General features: G+C 30.8%; 2 protein-coding genes across 7 annotated transcripts in view; one reads left to right on the plus strand and one right to left on the minus strand.

The window, feature by feature from the left end:
- The first annotated feature begins 8572 nt into the window (after positions 1 to 8572).
- On the plus strand, positions 8573 to 15383 carry LOC105198484 (uncharacterized protein C14orf119). Of its 2 annotated transcripts, XM_026139779.2 has the most exons (4): positions 8573 to 8589; positions 8655 to 8949; positions 9037 to 9211; positions 12306 to 15383. In XM_026139779.2, the coding sequence occupies exons 3-4, from the start codon at positions 9137 to 9139 to the stop codon at positions 12657 to 12659; spliced, it is 429 nt and encodes a 142-aa protein (XP_025995564.1). In that variant the 5' UTR covers positions 8573 to 8589; positions 8655 to 8949; positions 9037 to 9136; the 3' UTR covers positions 12660 to 15383. The 2 variants fall into 2 exon arrangements, with proteins under 2 accessions (XP_025995564.1, XP_025995563.1); XM_026139778.2 differs by lacking the exons at positions 8573 to 8589; positions 8655 to 8949; positions 9037 to 9211 and adding an exon at positions 9357 to 9711.
- A 1632-nt stretch (positions 15384 to 17015) lies between these two features.
- The window catches only part of LOC105198485, a 62878-nt gene continuing 56789 nt past the window's right edge, over positions 17016 to 23104 (minus strand). For 4 of the 5 annotated variants that reach the window (XM_039459132.1, XM_026139775.2, XM_039459135.1 and 1 more), the window contains 2 exons: positions 21000 to 21253; positions 17016 to 17414 (listed from right to left, as the gene is read on the minus strand). In XM_039459132.1, the coding sequence (XP_039315066.1) occupies positions 17244 to 17414; positions 21000 to 21253 (425 nt within the window). In that variant the 3' untranslated portion in view covers positions 17016 to 17243. The remainder of the gene's footprint in view (positions 17415 to 20999; positions 21254 to 23104) is intronic. The other variant, XM_039459133.1, reaches the window with a different exon arrangement.

The following is a 23104-nucleotide window of genomic DNA, read 5'->3' on the forward strand; positions in this document are numbered from 1 at the left end:
CTATTTATGTCGAGACATAATTTTAATTAATTAATGAAATTTGTAAATTTCTTTAAACAATTACTTATTAAAATATTCTATATTAGAAAATAATTTTAATTCGATAAATTTATAAAAATGTTAACATTATGTAGCAAGCCAGTTCACTTTGTAATTGGCGTAAAACAATATTCTGAGAGAGGACCCAAATGAACGTCTGATTCTGATTTTTCTTAAAGAATCTTTCTTCTCGTCTAGCGAGAAGAATGTGGGACATTCGGAAAAGTGACAGACTTCTTCATATTTTGACGTTACTGTACGAAATTTAAGAAAAATCAGAATTAGACATTTATTCGGATCCTCTCTCAGAGTATTGTTTTACACCAATTACAAAATAAACTGGCTTGCTACATAATGTTAACATTTTTATAAATTTATTAAATTAAAATTATTTTCTAATACAGATTATTTTAATAAGTAATTGTTTAAAGAGGTTTACAAGTTTCATTAATTAATTAAAATTATGTCTTGACATAAAGTAACAGTCTCAAGAATTGAAGCTGTATTGCCGTGATGACATAATTTTAATTTATTATTAAAACTCGTAATTCTATTTACATTATTTTTCAAACGAATCTTCGAATCCGAGTAAACTAAAAGTTTAAATTAACAACACAAATTCATTGTTATTCATCTAAAGTTGAAGTTAAGTTTTTTATATTATATTTATTCAGTTTGAAATACATAGCTGACTATTGCATATACAACTTAAAAAATTATTTAAAAAAAGAAAGTATTAACTTAGGAAAAGTTTTTATTTCTTAAGTTAATATTTAAATTAAATATAATGAGATTAACTTCATTTTAATAGTATTTTAAAGTTCAAAATAGAATACATACATACTAAAAACACAAGTTAAACATGCAAACAATAAAAGTCATTATTAATCATCATTAATGTATTACATACCTTTGGTCGTTCTAAATAAATTAAAATTCCTAATAAAATTTCAACTTCTTACGCTGCCCTAAAGATCGCAATCACAATTGAAATAATTGCATAAATCTTAGATTAGCAGATGTTATCACAGAGAAGTTTACTATGTAAACTTCTTTGAAATAACTGATATAATGATATCAGTTTTTTGTGTTTGTTTTTCTGAAATATTTTGTATATTTAATACACATGTGTATTAAAATATTTTTGTATCTTATTATTAAATACTGTGATTTGTAAAAATCACGGTATATAATATATGTATATACATAATATATACATATCAACATATTAACATATGTATGTACTTGTATGTATAATTTATTACCAACATAAAATGTATTTAATGTATTTCCTTTCATTCTTTTTTACTTTGCGTCTTGCATTACATCATTAGTAATAAGTAAATGTATGATTTTACAATTTCGTAGCATGATCACATTAATCTTTTATTTGTCCTGTGATAACATCTGCTAATCTAAGATTTATGCAATTATTTCAATTGTGATTGCGATCTTTATAACATGCTTAATAACAAAAATACCAACATTAAGTAGAATTTTATGATTTTAAAGAAATTCGTATTTCTGTAAACATGCGTTCTACGTTGAAAATAGATATATAGGTTATATTTTACAAACCAAGAGAGGGGTACGCTCTTTCTAACTTCTTACGTCTTTTTTCTCTATTTTTATATTTTAAAGAAAATACAAATTTAATTTCTAGCTGATGTTGCTTCCCATTTTTTCCCCTTCATGAGAATCACCTTGACGTGGTGAAGGGGCTCAGCTATTTAAGCTGCTAAGATTCTCATGTACGAGTATGATGCAAACATAATTTAATTCGCATGTGTGTATATCAGTTTTATGACGAATTATGTAAATTATTACAATTAAATGAATATTATTACAATTAAATCGTAACTATATTAATTTCAATTTGTGCATCATACACGTGCCGTGTGTTTGTGTGTATGTGTGTGTGCTGTGTGTGACACAAAGAATTTTTTTTTAAAGATGAATGTAAAAGAATATTTTCTATATATATTTTATTGCATGTTAACATGTACTTTATACTTTGTATACAAGGTGCGTATACTAATGGTGTGTATACTATGTGTATACTAATGATAATGAGCGAGTATAAATAAAAACATGCATATTTATAATTGCAAATTCAAGATGAATTGTAACTTTACTTTTAAAAAGAAAAAAAGAAACATTTTTGAAGAGAAAGAGATTAAAATTATGTAAAAATAAACGTTACAATAAAAAATAAATATATGTAGAAAGGAACTTATTTATTTATTTTTATTTCTAACACTTTTAGCTCTATACTTAGATATCTATTTGTACTTATATCTATTCTGTATTCTGTATTCTGTATTCTATATTCTATTTTATTCTATACGCTTATGTACAACCTACACCTTACATCCTATCTTTTATTCTATAATTTTATGTAAAGTACAACGTAATAAAATAAATATTATATTTTTAAAATTGCTTGCCGAAAACCTGGCAAACTTGTACGTGTATAATGCTCGCGAGTCAAAGCACTTGTCCGTCGCCGCGGTAGCGTGACGGAAAGTAAACAAAAAAGCATAGAGCTTCCAATTCAGGCACGTTAGCGTCTATCCTTTTTCGTTTACTCTCTGTCTTGCTGTATCGTGATTATGAAGAGATGACACTGGATTCTGGCCACATACACACACACACACACACGCGCGCGCGCGCGCGCGTGTGTATACATATGATTATAATAAAAATAATTTTTTAATTACATTACATATTGTACACTGCGGGTACTGACAAGGAGAGACCACGCGGTGATCAAAGCCAAGGTCCGTGGATTGGCGTTGGAGGGGAAGGAAGGTCGTTGCATCCACTTCAACGATGTGGAACGAAAATGGCGGCGGCCATACTTTTACTGCACACTCGCTCACTCACACAACTAATAGCTGTAGTACCTTACTATCTACGTACATACACTAACACTGACTCGCTGTCTCGAAAATGGCGGCTATGCAACGACCTTCCTTCCCCTCCAACGCCAATCCACGGACCTTGATCAAAGCTGATGATTTTTCACCTGTCGTCGTAGGAAAAGATTGACAAAATACGTCATCACTTGGACGACGAAGTCAATGAATTTTTTTTTTTCAAATCAAAATGTGCAACTTTACATAAAATAATTGTAAAAATCACACGGGTTTATATATATTTGTTATCATTTGCCTTAAAAAAACATTTCCAAAAAATTACTGCGTATATCATATAAATAAAATTAAATATTTTTACATATGTGAAAATGTAAAACTTATGAATAATTTGTTCAAAGTGAAATTATTCGTGATATTCTTACGTTTCTAGATGTAAACATTTTTACATAGTTTTATCTTAAATAGACAGCAATTCACAGAAAAAGAATTTTTAAAGCAATGGATACCTAAAGGAAAATGTATAAGTTTTTTTAAATGGAAAAAAAAAAAAAAATATATATATATATATATAATGTATAAACTTGTTTGATTCATTATGATTACAATTATTTTGTGTAAGAATTGTACGCATATGCCATTATAACAAAATATAAGACATGTATAAAAAGTGGGCGCTTTCTGGCCTCTCTACGTTCCTGTCCAGAAATCGTCCGAAATCCTCTGAATTTTACGGCCAAAACGTGGAAAACGAGATGGGCGAGAGGGGAGTGGAGAGGAAGGTATCCGTAGAGATAACATCGCCGCTCGCTCCGTGTTTGCCACCATGATGCTTTCTCTCTCGAACCGATGGTCTAAACAGACGACGGACAGAGACCGATTGTCCGTCTTTATCTAACTAACGCATCTCTCACTCCTGCACATAGCACGGAGGAGAACCGTAATATCGACATAGCGCTGCTAAGAACCACGAAAACGTGGACATTACCGACGTGGAAAATGGACCTTGGCTACGTAGTTCAAGGTCCATTTTTCGTGAATCACAGAGGCCCTCTCAAAATAAAGTCGCACCTAAAATCGAAGCATGACCGCTCTCAGGTTCCTCTCTGCCTAGAGTCCTATATAAAGAGAGAAGTGACATCAAACCCCCACCACAACCTTCAATATCCAATTGAGTGGCTCCACCGCCATTTTGGGACCGCTCTAACGTCATCAAACACCATTCGTATCATTCTGCAACAGCTGTGTTCACAATATGGCTGCTCGCTTAGCCAATCAAGTATCAATCAGATTACCAATTAGAGCTTCGGACATCGATGTCGCTTCTCTCTTTATATAGGACTCTATTACAGCCTAAAAGAGCCAACTAGCAGTCCATATTTATATAAGGCTTGTTTTCTATTCCTGCACTAGACTGCACTGGAACGTTCCTTCTTGCTTTTATTAACTTTCAAATATATATCTATTTTATTTTAAGTGCACACTAATTCAGGGAGTTCAGGAACAGAAAACAAACAGATAGTCAAAAATGTTGCTGCCCTTTTTGAATTAATTTCTTCGTCGTCTCTCTCTTTCTCACGGTTGAATATATATTTATTTCATCTCGAGTGCAAAAATTTTTGGGGATTTCAAGCAACTCGAACAAACCTATTGACGTCGCAATGCAAAATCTGCACATTTTTGCCAGCCAATCACAGAGTCTGTTAAATGATCCCCCTTGACGATTCTCTCTCCTAGGCTGAGTTCAGATTCCTCACCCGGTGCCGCTGATGCGCCGATTTGCAGCACACCGCTGCCAGAAAGAACAGCACTCGCTAGCATCCGTTAGCACTTTCTCCCCACTTATCGGCCTGCGTCGAGCAGCCGAGGCGCCGAGTGGGGACCATGGTGGAAGGGATAGCATGGTATGTGCAGTTTGGCTAAACCACGCCCACTTTTGCTCTGCAAGGGCTACAATGTACCAGACAGTCAACTGTGAAAAGTAAAATTATTTAGTGTCAGCCTGTTGGTATGCTGGATCTACCTTCTTTGTTTCACACATGTTAGTTTCTCTTTCTACCCTTGTATGTATATTTCCATGGCTCGATTTACATATATCAGAAGGAAGGTGTGATTTGCATGTAAGTGATATTTTTTAATATTTTACAATTGAACAAGTTTGTTGTTATATTAAAATTAAATATTAAATTGGAAAGGCTTAACAATAAGACAAGCAAATATAGTTATTTTCGCTCAGTTAAATTCTGAGCGTCCTCATTATTGTATAGATTTTTAGCAATAAAAAGTAAATAGATAAAAAATAAATAAGTAAATAAATAAATAAATAAAAAATAAAAAGACAATAAAATTAAACCTAAAAAACATAAAAATATAATAATACGAAAAGTCTTGTAGTCATGAAAAAAAAAATATATGTATTAACAATAGACGCCATAAAGCAGAGATGGATGGGGCGCGTATATAGCGATATAGATATTTTTAGTTTATTTCTGAAAAATGTGTCAAACTATAACTTTACCATGTTTGAATTTGTTGTTAAATATGCTATAAGTTTTGATATAAAATAAATGTTAAGTTTTTCAGAAATTTAGAAGAGAAGGAGAATTTCGAGAAAAATGACATTTAAAAAAAATCTAAACAAAGTGTTATAAAATACATAGAAATATATAAAACTTTTATTTGAAACTTTTTTTTATATTTTTTACCATTTCGACGGTTTTACTTCAGAAATTAAAAAATCAATTTATTTCAAGAGCGTGTTTTATCCTCTTGACAATCATGTGGGCCCGTTGTAATACATATAAAAATACGTGGCCCATATTTTTATCTGTATTGCAACATATTAAAGGCTTGTCAATTTCTTGCAAACTCTTACGCTGTTTCCTAGGGTTGGTCCCAATAGCACACATCCCGATAGCACACAAACCACTCACAATGGTAGATGCCTAGAGATTTTCCGTAGGTTGGGTTAGATAAGTCAATATGATTGGTTGGTGGGCTATCGGGATGTGCGCTATCGGCACCCACCCGTTTCCTATTTCTTTCACACGTGTCTCGTGATGAAGAGGAAATGGAGGAAACTAACCTAATGAACCGAATCTTCGGTCAAAAATTAGTGTAACACTTCACGTGCATAACTGTTCCCGATAGAAAGAGAAGCAGATACTTGAATAAGTGCATGAAACAAGGATAGATAACTCAGCATACCAACAGGGTAGGCTGACGCTAAATAATTTTGCTTTTCACAGTTGGCTGTCTTATTAACTATAACCCACCGATAGACGAAGAGGGCAAATTTTTAGAAAGAGACACGCGCGAACTGCACACACCATGGGCTGCGTTCAGATTCCCCACCCGAGTGCACCCAGGCACCTAAAGAGCGTTCAGATTCCTTTAGAGTGCCCCTACCGGACATTAGGTGGGTCGTTCACTTTATCACTCTGTCTATCCCGAGAGAGTGGAAAAACCACATTGGTCCTTGAGCCGGGCGAAACGGGTGGGTGACGTAAAGGTGCGTTCCAAAATGTATCGCTATAAAAATTTCTATATATTTGTGATAAAGCTCGTATATTTAAAACAAATTTAAAATAAAAAAATAAATTTAATTTAAAATATTATAGTAAATAAAAATTAAAATATATAAATATAATAAAGAAAAACGTTAATAACCAAGTAAAGTTTAAACGTTTTGTTTATTATTCTGTTTATGTAATTACAGATTAATAAATATTAATCTTTTATTCTATTAATGTAAGGTTTCTTGGTCTACAGTCTCACAAAACCGTTATATAAATATTTATATTTGAGGTTAGTATGTTAAAGATTTTTAGTATTATTAAATATTTTCTGATACTAATAAAATATACTGTTTGTTTTCTGTTCCTGAACTCCAATAATTAGTGTGCACTTAAAGTGAAATAGATATATATTTGAAAGTTAGTGAAAACAAGAAGGAACGTTCCAGTGCAGTCTAGTGCAGGAATAGAAAACAAGCCTATACATATAATAGATGATATGCGCAATATATATCTTCATCTAATTTGTTAAAATAAAAATTTATTTTCATTGTTTAAATTGATTCGTCCTATTCTACTAACATTTAATTTTCATCTACTTTAGCTATATTGATAAAAATATTCATAGTAAAATATTTATGTATTATCTTTATCGTTTATCTTAATTTATTATGTAATTTATTCTGAATCTGAGATATTTATGTTACTATTTCTCAGCGTTATTTGCTAAACACACCCAATGTTTGAGAGTGCGTTCAGATTCCATAAACCACTAGGGAGCTTTTCATTAGCTCCGCCCATTTACCCAGTCACCCAGAGATCACTCACCGGGTGGAGAATCTGAACGCAGCCATGGCTGTGTTCCGTTTTTACTGGCAGTGCAGTAAATGTGACGTCATGACAGTACACTGTCACAACTGTTCCAATATTACTGCATTACTGCCAGCACTGCTATAGCATCGTATTTCGGAACAGCATAGTAGCCATATTGCACTGTAGCTACCTCACCTTGGAAGCTGCAGTAGTCACAGTGGCAATATGGCTACCATTCATGACGTCATTGATGTTACTAGATGCTGTCGCAGTGCGCTGCGTACCAATAACGGAACGGATTTTTCACCACTGCCAGTACTGGCAGTTATATCGGAACACGGCCTATGTAGAAAGTGGTGACTTCTCAGTTTAGAAAATTTCCCCATGGACAGAATCAAATTCCATGGGGTCGATCATGAAACTTTTTCCCTAAGGCGGAAACGTGAAAAGTGAAAAATTTCTTCATTAACTTCAATGGTAAAAATGTTCACTTTTCACGTTTCAGCCCTAGGGAAAAAGTTTCATGATTGACCCCCATGGGTGTACTCTAGATAGAATAGGTTTGTTCGAGTTGCTTGAAATCCCCAAAAATTTTTGCACTCGAGATGAGATAAATATATATTCGATCGTAAGAAAGAGAGAGACAATAAAGAAATTAATTCAAAAAGGGCAGTAACACGAACAGGCCTAATGATGTCTTGGGTTGTGTTCCGATATTGGCTGTGTTCCGTTTTTACTGGCAGTACTGAAAATTTATAGTTCATGTCACCTATACTATACATTTTCAGTACTGGCAGTTAATATCGGAACACAGCCATAAACTGCCAGTACTGAAAATGTATAGTATATGTGACGTGAACTATAAATTTTCAGTACTGCCAGTAAAAACGGAACACAGCCTTGGTGCACCCTGGTGGGGAATCTGGTGGGGGCCTAGTCTCGAAAAATATCGCATACGAAAATACTAGGGAACTCTATAATATTTGTAACGTATACTATAGCATTTTCGTATATTTTCGTATGCGATATTTTTCGAGAATAGGCCCCCTGAGGGTCGATTATGAAACTTTTTCTCTAGGGCGGAAACGTGAAAAGTGAAAATCTTTACCATTGAAGTTATGCCTCGTGCCCACAGGACGCGGCAAGGCTTGCCGCGAGGCGGAAATTACATCCAGGCGAACGAGACGTTGATTGGCTATCGAAATATTCCTCAGCCAACTTCTGCCGCGCGGCAAGCCTTGCCGCATCCTGTGGGCACGAGGCATTAATGCAAAAATTTTTCATTTTTCACGTTTCCGCCTTAGGGAAAAAGTTTCATGATCGACCCCCTGAACGCAGCCATAGAGGTTCTCTAATAGGCACCTATCAGCGGCTTTTTTCGCTCCATGAAATGACACTTTTATTTTTATAGGATCGATCTTTGGTTTCAAGAATCGATTTATTGGCTTAATCGAATCTTCGATTCTTCCATTTCTACACCCAGAGACGCGCGTCTATGAATGTGAAATTCAAACGTCAAGACACGATCGTTGCCGATATGCGAGTGAGGATATACGACAAGGAAAAATGTATCTACGAGCGCGAGATCGTCCGGTCTGACGGAAAAAACGACCTAGAAATATTGATGCAGAATCTGCGAGACGTGCAGTCGGATGTCAACGATTTTTTAACCACGTTAATTCAACGGCAAGATCCGTCCGTTGATGGTACGCAAAGCATAATTATATTTATGCGTAAATAATTTTCTCCCTCCCTTGCAATCTACAATTTGATTTTTACAATTTGCACAATAGCAGCGAATCGATTAATTCCCTCGGATACTGAATCAGACTGCATCGAGGATGAAACTGAGGAAGAAGAGAAGGAAGACGAGACGCGGACCAATTCCAAGAAATGCAAGCTGTCGACTTGAGTCGTGTACATTCCATTAATAGAAGAATAGAAAAGATATTTATTGGTCCTCTTGAGGTTATATTTTATTTACACTTCGCCGCAACTTAACCTGAACCTGAACTTAACTTAGCTATGTCTTTCTTAGTTTGCACCAGTAGATTAACAATAAATTTAGTTTAACTTACTATCTTTTTCTAATTCTTATAACTAGGTAAGAATAAAAGATAAATCGAGTTTAAAGTTAATCAACATTGGTGCAAATGGACCTTAACCTTAACCTTAACCTAAACCTCGCTCCACTTTTTCGCTTATATTCCGTTAATAAATATTGCACCGGTGCTTCGACGGAATATTTGAATGCCATTTTGCGAGTATCATTGTCATTTCCATCTACGTCGTGTTCAAACACGCGGGACATTTTCATATTGGATATATTGTGCGTAGCTGTAGTGATAAGTTTCCAGAACGTGATAACGCGCTTCCACCGCGTGAGAACGCGATTGCCGTTGATCGACGGCAACGAACGTGGACAGCGCGCGTACAACCTAAAGCCGAGGCTTCGAGAATACGACCTGGTAATTTGCCGTTGCGAGCTTCAGATGGATTGTTTTTATCAAGGACGGGCCACCCGGTTTTCGGGTTCGGCACCGAGAATGGCGTTCATAACCTAACGAGAAGCATTTACGCGATTCTTTTTCGTCAATTTATACAAAAGACATCTTTATAGGATATTTAAGAACATTTATATGTTCCGAGGATATCCTTTGGATAAAATGTGCTGTGTGGAACTATCATTTATTGGTTTTATTTGTGTGTCTGCGGTAGATAATATCAATTTGATTTATTTAGCAATGAAGATGGGATGTAAACGAAAAAAAATAAGCAGTTGACGGTTGTTTTAACAGATTTCCTCGTTTTCTGAGGACAGTCTTAGGATTGATCTTTGTATCCTTGAGGGGGGCAAAGTTTATCCCTGGCATGTTTCTCCTAAGTAAATGCCTTCAAATTTACATGTCATATCTGTTTAAGTTTTGATTATATTTGAATTGTTAGCACACTCTAATTGAAAATTTGCTAACATCTGCTAGCATCAATTGAAATCAATAACCTCAACTGAAAATTTTTTAAAGTTGTTCCACATTGTGGAACGCTTCAAAATTTCAGTATAATTATAGCATGATTTGGATATAATTAAAGTTGAAACAAAATTGTACATTTTTTATGAATATCTTTATTGAAATTGATTAAAATTCAGCAATAACATTCAATAAACTAAATTGTCTATTGTCAAAATATTTACTTTCACTTGGGAGCTCAATTTTAGAGGCTCGGTTTTGAGAAATTTTTTTTGGAAATAAAATTTTATTATTTCAAAATGTATATACTCTTGTCAAACAAAAATAAAGCATCACATAATACTACGCCTCTCAGTCTATGATTATATATAGTTTGTTACTTACAAGAAATATAAAATTTCTAAATAATATTTACTTAGCGGTGATGCCATGTATTACTTGCAGTTAAACAACTTCCATGATTTTCAATATCTGCATATTTTTATCAATTTTGCAACATTTTGATACACTTATAAAATTTAATAACTTACAAATAATGTTATGAAAATTTTAATAATATAAAAATTTCAATACACTTCCAAAGAAATATCAAATTCTTAGAACAATTTGGCTGATAATCATTTTTAACAAAAATGTCAAAAAAGTTTCCATAAATTTTCAAAAAAATTTAAACCAATTTTCAGATAAATTTTTAAATAAATTTCTAGGCAAAATTTCAGCTCAGTTTCAGTAATTTTTCATTATTTTTGTTGAAAAAAATCACTTTCATTGATTTTTAATTGCAGCAAAATTTCAGTAAAATTTTCCTTCAATGACAAGAACAATATCTTTATAATTTTTTCAACATGATGCTCCATACAGCACAAATGTTGAATTAAAATTTCAGAAATATTGAATTACAATATTGTAAATGTGGTATTATTTCAAAATATTGATTCAATGTTGAAAAGACATTGTAAAAATGTCTAATGTCCATTAAATTAATATCCATTGAATATCTTGCAGATATTGAAATTCAATATTCAGAAATATTGTTTAATATTGATTCAACATTTATTTAATGTATATGCAATATGTGGATTTCATACACACACACGCACACGCATTATAATGGCCTAGTTTACACCGAGCACTTGATACGCGTACTAACTCGTAACTTTCTATTAATTTATCTTACTGTCGACAATGCGTGTATATATAATACATATATTTAATTATCTTGATTCATATTGTACCAACTTAATATACTATTTTTTAAATTTATTGCTGAAATTAAGATAATTTAATAGAAAATTACTAGTTAGTACGCGTATCAAGTGCTCGGTGTAAACAAGGTCAATGTGTCTATTATCACAGGCCCATACCTCAAGTAGATTAATAAGTCATAACAATGTCAAAATGACACAAAAATAAATCGTAATTCATCCAAAAATTAAATTTTAATTGTTTTGGATCATTTTGATGTCATTTTGATTTCATGAAGACGTTTTGTATATTTACTTTCATATATTTACTACGACCGGTATACATAGTGTGCATTCTGTTTCACGCATGATTCATCACTTATTCTTATTGTTTACTGAATATTAAACAAGGATAAATAATGCATTATGCATGAAATGGAATGCTCCCATAATCGATTCTTATATTTTAGACCGTCTTAAGTACTGTTATCAATCAATCACAAAATTGTATTAGTATAAGCACACAAAATTTTGTAGAATTGTTGCACATGAAATGTGAAAGGTTGAAAATTTTCCGCAACTGTCGGTATGAGTAATTTTTGTCATCATAGGGTATCTATGATTATTTGTTCAAATTTCGTTAATAATTCATTACAATTTTCATTAAAATTTTCTTCCGTTTTCATTAAATAGTATTAATTTTTCACTAAAATTTTATTACATTTTATTAAATTAATTTTCATTAAAATGTTATTTATTTTTTATTAAACATAAAAAATATTTCAATAATATAATTAAAATTTTATCAAATTTAATGAAGCATTAAATTTATTTCATCAAAATTTCATAAAATTTTTTTTATTAAAGTTCACAATTGAGTTAAATTATTCTTTTTTCTTTTTTTTCAAGAGAGGAAACATGTCTACTATGTTGTCGAACGAGGCTCAACTGCGCTATATGATAGAATGGTTTCGTGAGTGGTCCGAGATGCAGCGGAGCGATTTTCTGGGCATACTGCTGGAGAACTGCGGTCCCGTGGGACTTGTGAATGGACTGGTAGCTGGTATGGAGAAGTTGGGCTGTGAAGGATCCGATAGGCCTCCGAGCTTGTTCCAGTGTCGCGTCAAGCTTTTTCGAGAGTGGAGCAGCAATTGGTCGCAGTGCGAGAAAGATTCTTTGTTAGCAGCTATTAAGAATACGGATAGTAAGTTCGCCGAAATGTACGAGGAAAGATTATTGTCACTGACGGAAGACAAGCAGTAACGAGTGAGCATTTTACGCTTTACGACTTATAAATTCTAGATAGATATAGTTACTCCTAGCTTTTTTAATTTAATATAAATGTAGAGAGAGCATTTTTATATTTATATATAATATTTATTTACTTATAAATGAACTATTTAATTTAAAAGTGTCATAAATAAAATTGTGATGTTAATCTTATATAAAGTTGTTCCCATAACATAATTAGAGCCACTGCATCAGTAACTGAATAATCACTAGTAAAGGATTGTGTGTGAAAAAAGGTATTAATATAATAAAATTTCAAAATTAATAAATTGCAAACTAATTGATATTTTTTAGATTCAACTTTCATACAGATTAAAATATAATTCTTTATTTGAAAATGTAATTATATTAAATTGATTTTATTTGTTCATCGACTCGTGCAATGACTCTACATTCTTTTTGTATCAAAATTTAGTTTATGCCACTTTTAACGTGAAAAAATTCTTTTTAATTTCTGTGGAAATCGTGAAGGATTTAAAAAAAAGTTCATCATTGTGTGAAATGGATTTATATTTTGCAGCTATATGATACATCAACTTAATAAAAAGCTTTAGACAAGCTGATGAAAAATGAAAAATTGTACAAATGCTTGCGAAATTGTAATTATTGAAATTTGTTTCTTATTGTACACATTCCTCTGTTTTTGCATTTCATATTCTTTATATTTAAACATTGTCATTATAGTCAGGTTTCATCTTATTAATTACAGTTACTAGACTTCGTATGCATATACAAATATAACGTAAACGGCTACAAAAATAAGACAATGTGAATTAGGGATTATTTTAGATTTAAGAGAAGCGCATGTAACTAGTTTTCTAAAAAGAATTAGAGAATATTGTATGATTTTTACTTGTTATTATTAACGATTATATAGAATTTATAATAACTTTTAATAAAATGAGAGCGAGGCAGCTCTACAACAGAAAAATGTGGCATTTAAAATCCCAGGTCGAGCATATTTTTCATAAATTTAACTCTAATTTTGAGATGAAAGACTATTTTTTTTAGATTAATAAAGCAGAATGGTTGACTTATCATTTCAAGATAATATGTTATATTCTAAGTTAACAGTAACGCACAATAACTGTCTTGTGTCTAAAATCTCAAATTAAAAAACCGTTCTGTTTGTGGTTGATGACAAACCGCTGTTAGTAACACAAATATTAGAGGAAGGAAGGAAGTGTTGGAATACCATTGTGTTTTTTTTTAATAACTCAGTAAATTTTAATGCGACATAATTCTTATCAACCCTAATTTGTTAGCCATAAAGTTCTATCAGTTATTCTATGAGTACAAATTTGATATATGGAACAAACATAATTTATAATTTACTGAAAAGTGAAAAAAGAATGTTTGTGAGATAGCAAGGAGATCGTGAAATACTAACGACTAATGTTGTGAAATACTAATAACTAATGTTATAAAAGCACTTTTAATTATAAAAACATCACAAATTAATGATCCTTCGTATATCTATACCTACTAATAAGTGCCACAAAACAAAACTTTATGAATACTTTAATAAAATATATTTTATTAAAAAAAAAAAAATTTTTTTTTATAATTTCTTTGGCTTAATAAATAATTTAAAAAATTTTTTAAAATAATGTCTTTGCTGTTAGTAAGCATTTTGAGTCCAATAGAAAGTCACAAGAGCAGTCTTCTGCTCACGACCATTTCATAACCCCTTTCACTACATGATGTAATTCTATTATATGAATTCATACACACATTACGGTACATATTAAATTTAATTATTTTATTCGAAAGCTATATTCAAAACTTTTAAGTTAAACTAAAGTTAAAAAATTAATATTTAACATGCTTTTCAAAATTATATAAAGGTATATACTTGTAAAAATCGTTACTATTTCTAAAACTTACATTCTTCTTTTATAAAAAAAGCTTTGAACACTAATGACCAGTAACCATCCTATAATATCTATAATAGACTGTAACGAAGTAATTTTAACGATTGCTCTTAGAATTCAATGCGAATTATACAAGATCTCATGGTATATCCACATATCACGTATCTCACGACCTCCATCTTTCCTCTAATAATTTTATTTTTAGATACAAAGTATTCGGTAACATATTGGAGAATATTTAACAAATAATTGTAGCTGATAAAATAAGACAAAAGTCAAGACTAACAAACTTGCGATTAAGACTTTGTTTTTTAATGATGAATATTTGAAATCACATATTTTAGGCATTTTTTACAAAAATTTAAATATTTAGAATTATAAGATCAAGAATAACGAAATTTCTTTTGGTAGAAATATTGTTTGTAATTATAATGTCTAAATATTCATATACTTTAGGCACTTTTTACGTAAATATTTAAACATTTATAATTGAAAAACAAAGTCTTAATCGCAATTCTATTGTTCTTGATTTTGGTCTTTTCTAGAATTATTCTATAAATTTCCTCCTACTTGTCCCAAACATCTTGTATATTACAAAAGTATCAGTATGTAATAAATAATATTATCTTGAAATTACAAGTAACTTTGGCCTTTGACTACGGCCTTTATTCTAGATTATAAAAAAAATTTAGCTTTATATTTCTTTATCTGTGTGTAAAATATACAAGTATATAATATGTATAAACATAGAAACGGAAACCATTGTAATCGATAAAAAACTTTATTACAATAAATACATTCCTTAAATAGGATTTATAATATACATTTCAGTTATATCTTGTCTTCTTTATCTACTCCAGTCCTCAAATGATACGGAATATTAAAAAAGATATTACACTCAAACTGATAGTGATCATCAAATTGAATAATAAATTAGATAAATAATAGATATATTTTTTAATTTTGTCTTAATGTTTTTATATGTAAAACAGGATTGATAAAAATCATGTTTAAATAAAATTTTTTTTAGTACATGTTTAAAACATGATTTTATGAATCTCAATATAAAATGACGAAATACATATGTGTATGTGTGTATGCAGTTATTTTATGGCTTTTCGCCGTCTTCCTGCTCTTAATCATCACTCTTGTCTGTCCAATGTATTTTGTTCCTTCAATTCTCACCAAGGCTTGTTGTATTCCTTCATTTTATGATTTCCATGGTCTGCCAGATTTTTGTTTTCCAGGATATGTCCAATAAAACAGGAGCTAACGTTTTTAGGAGGTATCTAAATTATTTTAACTTTTGTTTTTGAAAATGAAATATTTTATAAAATATTTTATACGTCCACAATATTTAATTGACATATTGTTCAACATAAATAAATATTTATGATTTATCTTAACCCTTAAACATGTAAGTGGTTCTGAGAGACCCCATATGAAGTTTCGAACGCTTCCTGTGTAAAGACGGAATGAAATAGGAGGTTCGGATCAAGACGTAAAAAAAGTTTGAAATCTCCTTTTTCGATTGATATGGTTGATAAACTTTTTTGGTCAACTAGAATTTGAACGGCACGGCAGCAAAGTTTTGTTAGGGTCAATGCGAACCATATAGTGTGTAAGTGAAACTTTTTTTGTGAATATTTTACATAAAAAAGCTGGACAAAATACATTCGAACAGGTCGATTCGCGCATGTTACTCGCATATACTCTGTCTTGGAATACTCTAGAATGCTCTAGAAAAGAGTTTTTCCGAAATATATCATGAAACACATCAATTTTCAATTTTAGAAACGATTTAATTAAAAATACCTCATATTCGCCTTGTTACATAAGTACATTTTTTAATAGAAATGACAATGATATAATTTTTTTTTTTTTTTGAAAGTATGAATCTGTAGCTTTAAAACGCCATATAGTAAAGTCCTTAAAAATTTTTTGTTGCAAAGATGATTTTTTTTTTTTAATGGATTTTTAGATGCCCAAAAATACCCCATATTCTCCTTACATAATTATACTTTTTAAAAGGAATGATTTTGCCAAATTTTATTTTGAAAGTGTGACTCTTTAGCTTTAAAACGCCGTATTTGAAAGTCCTTAAAAATTTTTTGTTGCGAAGATATGATTTTTTGAAGGAAAAGTGAATTTTTGACCAATTTCTCATTTTTGCTTAATGGTTTTTGCCTTTATAACTTCACAATAAATTATTTTTTCAATGTCGATTGTGCAGTCACACTCCTGAGATTCTGAACTTTTATTAAAAAAAAAAAAAAAAAAAAAAAAAAAAAATATATATATATATATATATATAGAAAAATATTAATTATAATCAAAATTATAGCTTCTCAAAGTTGAAAAAGTCCCAGACCCAAAAATGTGTTTCTGTATTTTACAGGATCGGTGTGTTTAAGGGTTAATATATACACACACACACACACACACACACATAATCAAAAGAGAGAAAAGGATTTATATATTTCAAAATCAATAATTTCATGAAAAAAATATAATAGGTCATTTATATCATCAAAATTATTCTTATTTCTGACAGATTAACTGTCCCTGTTTTATATTGATTAGATATTGTACCTAGCAAGTGTTTGGGCTTTTAAATCTTGAGATTTCTTTTTGGACACCTTGTTTACATAATTTTAGTATTCTTTTTTTGCCAGAAAGATCCTTAAGAATCTTTCGGTTCTTGTTGTAGCCACTTCAAACATATCGCTTTAATTGCACTTTGACCGAGTCTGTCTGACTCTTTAAAGATTTTCCGTATATCTTGTGCCCTCGAATGCTTAACAGCAAGTAAATATGCAGCCTTCAATTGTTTACTCTCTATGTATGCATTTATCTGGAAAAGAATATATAGTATATTACAAAATATATTAATATTACATTAGAATTTTTTTTACATACGTAACCTTTAAACTGTAATATTCCATAAAATTATACTTTTGGTAAATAGAGATTTGATAGATCGTTATCTTGTTTATTTTATAAATAAAAATATAACAAAAAATAATATTTACAATTATTCTGAAAATTCTTGTAAATAGAGGAGGCGGAGAAAGATGTTTTAATGTGAGGATTAGCAAAAAATCTTATGTATAAGGTGTCTCTAAAGTCTGTAGAACATTATTCGCTATATTTCGGAAATGGTTCAAAATTATGAAAAAAAAAACGCGAAATACGTGTTTGATCATTTCAAGGTGCTATTTTTTTAAGGGGTTATGGAGATTGCCTCATTTAAAGGATGTCCTAAGAAACTCAAATATTTGAAATGAAACCTGCCATATTGTAATATATCATTTAAAAGAGTATGAAAAAAGAAAATTTTTAGTCTAAAGAGGTTAATATAATGACTTGTTCGAGAGTTATCTAGAATTAAAATTCGAAAAAGGCCAATTTTCAAAAAAATTGTTATTCTTATTCCAAAAATGTTTTAAATCTTAAAAGAATCCTAAGAAAGATGAACCATAAAAATTTTCCTAATATTAAAATATAATATTATACTAATAAATAAGAATGAAAATGTGTAAATAAGACGTAAATGAAGAAATACATAAATATTTAATACTGTGATAAAAATGCAAACGGTAAATTTCGGTCTGTGGAACCGCTACAATTTTTCAATCATCCCGTATTACATGTTCCCAACGAATGACAACGAAGCCACTGCAGTGTTTGATAGGAACAGAACGCATATGTACTATGTGTTTAGAGGGCTTCTTGTTGATGTCAAAGAAGTCATTGACAAGCAAAGGAGAATGTTGAATGAAAGCCATTTTTGGTAAAAGCAATAGGTAAGTTATTTATTAGAAACTGTTTATGGGACTCTCTAAAAGCAGAAAAAATAATAATTTGTCGCAAATTGAACAAGAATGCCTCAAGTTCAATGAACTGCGCGCCGAATTAATTTTCAGTCATAACACAATTCTAAATTAAACGAGATTAAGCAATATCACGTATTATTAAATATTAACCCTTTTTCCCCCTGAAAAAAGGGTTAATATTTAATAATACGTGATATTGCTTAATCTCGTTCAATTTAGAATTGTGTTATGACTGAAAATTAATTCGGCGCGCAGTTCATTGAACTTGAGGAAAGTATATAAAATCACATAGACAATACAAGCACGAAGACCTAGCTACGACTGTAGTAGGCATTCTTGTTCAATTTGTGTTGATACAGCAACGGTTAAAATATCTCTGTATTACTATAATAATTTGTAGATCAGATCCAGAGAAAGTTACAAAAATCGGAATTTATTATTGATTGCTGAAGTAGTCATATGAATGTTTTTTAAGTTTTATACTATTAAAATAAAATAAATTGTGTATTTATGTCAAAAAGGTAAATAGTAAAAGTAGAGAGTATAAGATTTTGGTTTGCATAATATACAGGATGTCTGAAAATTCCAATACTAGCCTGCGGAAATAGACAATTTTATCGCGGCTGTAATAAAACGACGTAATTTTTATACATTTTTGCATACTGAACACGAATCCGTTGTCGGAATTTAGCTATCACGTTACAATTTTGAGAAATGATATTAAAGAGTTAAAAAAAACAATTTTGAAGGTTTTTATGATGCTGTAGCACTCGCAGCAAAATGTTTTTCTAAATTCCGTTTACGCAACGTAAAGGTATGAACTTTTAGCTTTAAAATCCATTTTGTTTCATTTCGCTGAGATTTTTCGTTTCTTAGGTTTCTTAGATATAGTTGGAAGAAAAAATATTAGTGTTCGCGTGTATTACCAATATAATTGCGTGGTACAATGTTTCTCCAATGAGTACAAATAGTTATTTCGGACGTATTTTTGAATACTAAATATGAAAACATTAATAGAATTTGACTATCACATCACAAAAACAACGGAACATTATAATTGTTCTTCGCTACAGTGGTACTCCAACAGCTCCAAAACAGCATCAGGCGTAGCAGGATTAGCGGACCCAACTGCCACATATCGATCTCTATGGGTGATGCGCCTTTTATTTTTCACATAAAAGTATACGCCATTAACTCCTGCACCATAATCAACCGGGATAAAGGTATGAAAAGCGCAACTATTGATATCTTAACAGACAGCCGAGCAGCGTTAAGGACTCTTACGGCTCACACGTGTAGCTATGTCCTGGTCTAGGAATGTATCACCAACCCCAAGCAATTGGCCAGGGACAATCAGGTCACACTCTGATGGATCCCGGGACACGAGGGCATTAGAGGTAATGTGGTGGCAGATGAACTCGTAAAGAAAGGGGCGCGCTTAAAACTAAAAGTTCATACCTTCACGTGGAGTAAACGGAATTTAGAAAAATATTTTGCTGTGGGTGCTATAATATCATGAAAACCTACAAAATCATTGTTTTTTTTACCTCTTTGATATAATTTTTCTCAAAATTATAACATGATGGCCAAATTCCGGATTCGTGTTCAGCATGCAAAAATCTATAAAAATCATGTCGTCTTATTACATCTGCAATAAAATTCTATTTCACAAGCTAGTATTATTTAAAGGATCCGGGAATTTTCCTTGTATATTAGGCGAATCAAAATCTCATATTTTCTACGTTTACTACTCATCTTTTTGAGCATATAAATGCACAATTTATTTTATTTTAATAGTATAAAACTTAAAAAAATACTCATATGACTACTTCAGCAATCAATAATATATTCCGATTATTTTTTGTAATTTTCCCTGGATTTGATGGACAAATAATTATTGTTTTCTGCTTTTAAAAGGTCCTGTAAACAATTTCTAATAAATAACTTAGATGTCGTGCCTAGGCGAAAAATCGCCTTCGTTTAACATCTTCCCTTATCGGTCTATAAGACTGATGTTACAGTTTAAAGATTAAAGGAATTTTTTTTTATGTAACATAAATACTTGATAAAATTTTTGAGAATAGATTTATAATTAGTAGGCACTTCTGAATTTTTTGATTGTAACGTTTTCTTCAAAATCTTTCTAAAATAGCATTAAATCTTATGCAAGAGAGTTTTAAGTAATCGAGTAATTTAATTGTAAACAAAATAAATTTTTAAAAACTATTCATAAGAAAAGAGTTTAAAGAATATTTTCTAATTACAAATTGAAATTTTATTATTTTAGTGTAAAAATATGAATTTTTTATAAATTATATGATTTTCTTAAATATTACATTAGTGAAAATGTGGCAATGTCGCTCGTTACTACAATTAAATTATTATAATAAACAATTTCTTTTTGATTTTTTTATTATACATTAATATTTGTCAATGAAAATAAAATATTTTGAATTAACAAATTATAGTTTGTATTACTTAAATCTCTGCAACTACCTTCGAATTTGTTTTTAAGCTAGAGAACTTCCTTAGTATGATAGTTTATGTGTTTGTGTCCATATTTTGGTATATATAATAAAAAGTAAAGTCTTATCTAATCTTACTCTGAGTTCTGTGTCGATTATTAATCTGACTAAAGTATCTATATGGTTCTTGAGCGTTGGATTCTGTTCGCTGTACGAATGAGTTAACAATAATTTGACACAATGCGCCAAAACATGATCAGAAATAACGTGGGCACTGGGCGTTCCAGAGCTGCGGCAACACTTGATCAATTGTTCGATTGCAGCTACGTCATTTCTTAAAGCCAATACATGGCCAGCTAAAGAATACACCTTTTGTTGTGGAAGATTATAATCTGTGAAATTAATATATTAACGAAATATTAATTCATTTAGCAACATATATTATTATAAAATTGCATTTCAGTTATATGTATATGTATAATTATTATATTTTATTTTTCTAAAAAAAAACAATCACATCACCTTGGTAAGTATTTTTTAAATATTTTAAAGAATTTTTTATAATTTTTAATTATGACGACTTCTAAAAAAAATATTTTAAGTTTTTTCCATATTCTTCAAAATTTATAAAATGTGATATCTTAAAAAATATCAAATTTCTCACATATGATTAAAAAAAAAAATGTAGACATTTCTTATATTTTTAGGGAGTAAGATAGGGTATTTCTGTATCGTGCGATTCAAATGCAGGAGTCACAATGAAGTATATGCCTTGTAAGCGCTACAATATTATTTAACATTAAATAATATTAAAAAAAAATAAATTTCTATAATATATTAAATTTTATTATAAAATTTGAGCGGTAAACGAGGTCGAGTCGAGCAATTTTCAGATTTAATCAATAATAAATTAAATTTATGATATATCTAAGAAACAAATTTAATACATAAATTTACTACATAAATATGTTTCGGACTTGTCCTTCAGTATGTTACAATTTTGAATGTGTCGTTTACATAAATATAATGATTTTAGTCTGAAAATGTAGAGTGATGACCCGAGTACATAATTAAACTGTCAATAGTAGAAAAACAGTCAAACTAAGTAGTGTCTCGATCTTACTAGCAGTCATCTTTCTAAGTCTATTCAGTCGAGATCAGACCGCCGGTGTGTTAAGATCATATACAATGTTATCGTGCTGCTTCAACTCTGTTCAATATCCTTATAGTCTCACTGAATTAATAATGTAATCTGATGACACAATAGGCTTGAAAAGATGACTGCTAGTAAAATCGAGACACTGCTTAGTGTGTTTTTCTACCATTAATTATGTACTCGGGTCATCACTCCACGCTTTCAGACTAAAATCATTATATTTATGTAAGCGACACATTTAAAATTGTAACATATTGAAGAAGGACAAGTAAGACCGAAACATGTTTATATAGTAAATTTATGTATTAAATTTGTTTCTTAAATACATCATAAGTTTAATTTATTATTGATTAGATCTCAAAATTGATCGATTCGACCTTGTTTACTCTTTTTATACGAATACATAATATTATATGGAAAGAGCAAAGTGAAGTTTGAAAAGATGAATCGACAATTATTTCAGAAAAGACAATTGTGAAAAAGGTAAGACCATATAATATATTGGGTGTACAACTTAATTCGGTCCGTTTTTTTGCTTGAAAAACGCATTTATGATAAAATAACGCATGAACAATAAAATAAATTAATACCTTATTCAAAGTATTGTCCATCGCTAGCCACTACTTTTTCTCATCTTTCTAGATGAGAAAATCATTTTTCTCATCAATTTATGGATTCTAGCGCGGAAGAAGCGTTTATCTTTTGAAGCTAAGAATAAATCGAGCCAATTTTTGATACCCTGTTCTGAAGTGAAGCGTATTCCAATCAAAGCGTACTGCATCGATCGAAACAATGGTCGGAAGGGGCAAGATCTGGGCTATAAGGCGGGTGAACCAAAACTTTCTATCCGCTATTTTCCAAATAGTTTTTAACCGGAACAGCAACATGAGGTCGAGCGTTGTCATGGTGAAAGATTATGGACTCGTGTCTGGTCGCATATTCTGGACGTTTTTCGGCTATAGCTCGCTTTAAACGATCAATTTTTGCCTGTAAAAGTCTCCCGTGATGATTTTACCAGGTTTTAGCAGCTCATAGTGGATCACACCCTTCTGATCCCACCAAATACAGAGCATTACCTTGGCACCAT

Source organism: Solenopsis invicta, chromosome 16, assembly GCF_016802725.1.
Source record: "Solenopsis invicta isolate M01_SB chromosome 16, UNIL_Sinv_3.0, whole genome shotgun sequence".
Classification (NCBI taxonomy): Eukaryota; Metazoa; Arthropoda; class Insecta; order Hymenoptera; family Formicidae; genus Solenopsis; species Solenopsis invicta.

Excerpts from the sequence above, each read along its gene's own strand:
- LOC105198484 (XM_026139778.2), top strand. The coding sequence starts at position 9,397 with ATGGACCTTAACCTTAACCTTAACCTAAACCTCGCTCCACTTTTTCGC. Across the intron at positions 9,712-12,305 it reads GGCTTCGAGAATACGACCTG|AGAGGAAACATGTCTACTAT; the intron begins GTAATTTGCCGT and ends TTTTTTTTCAAG.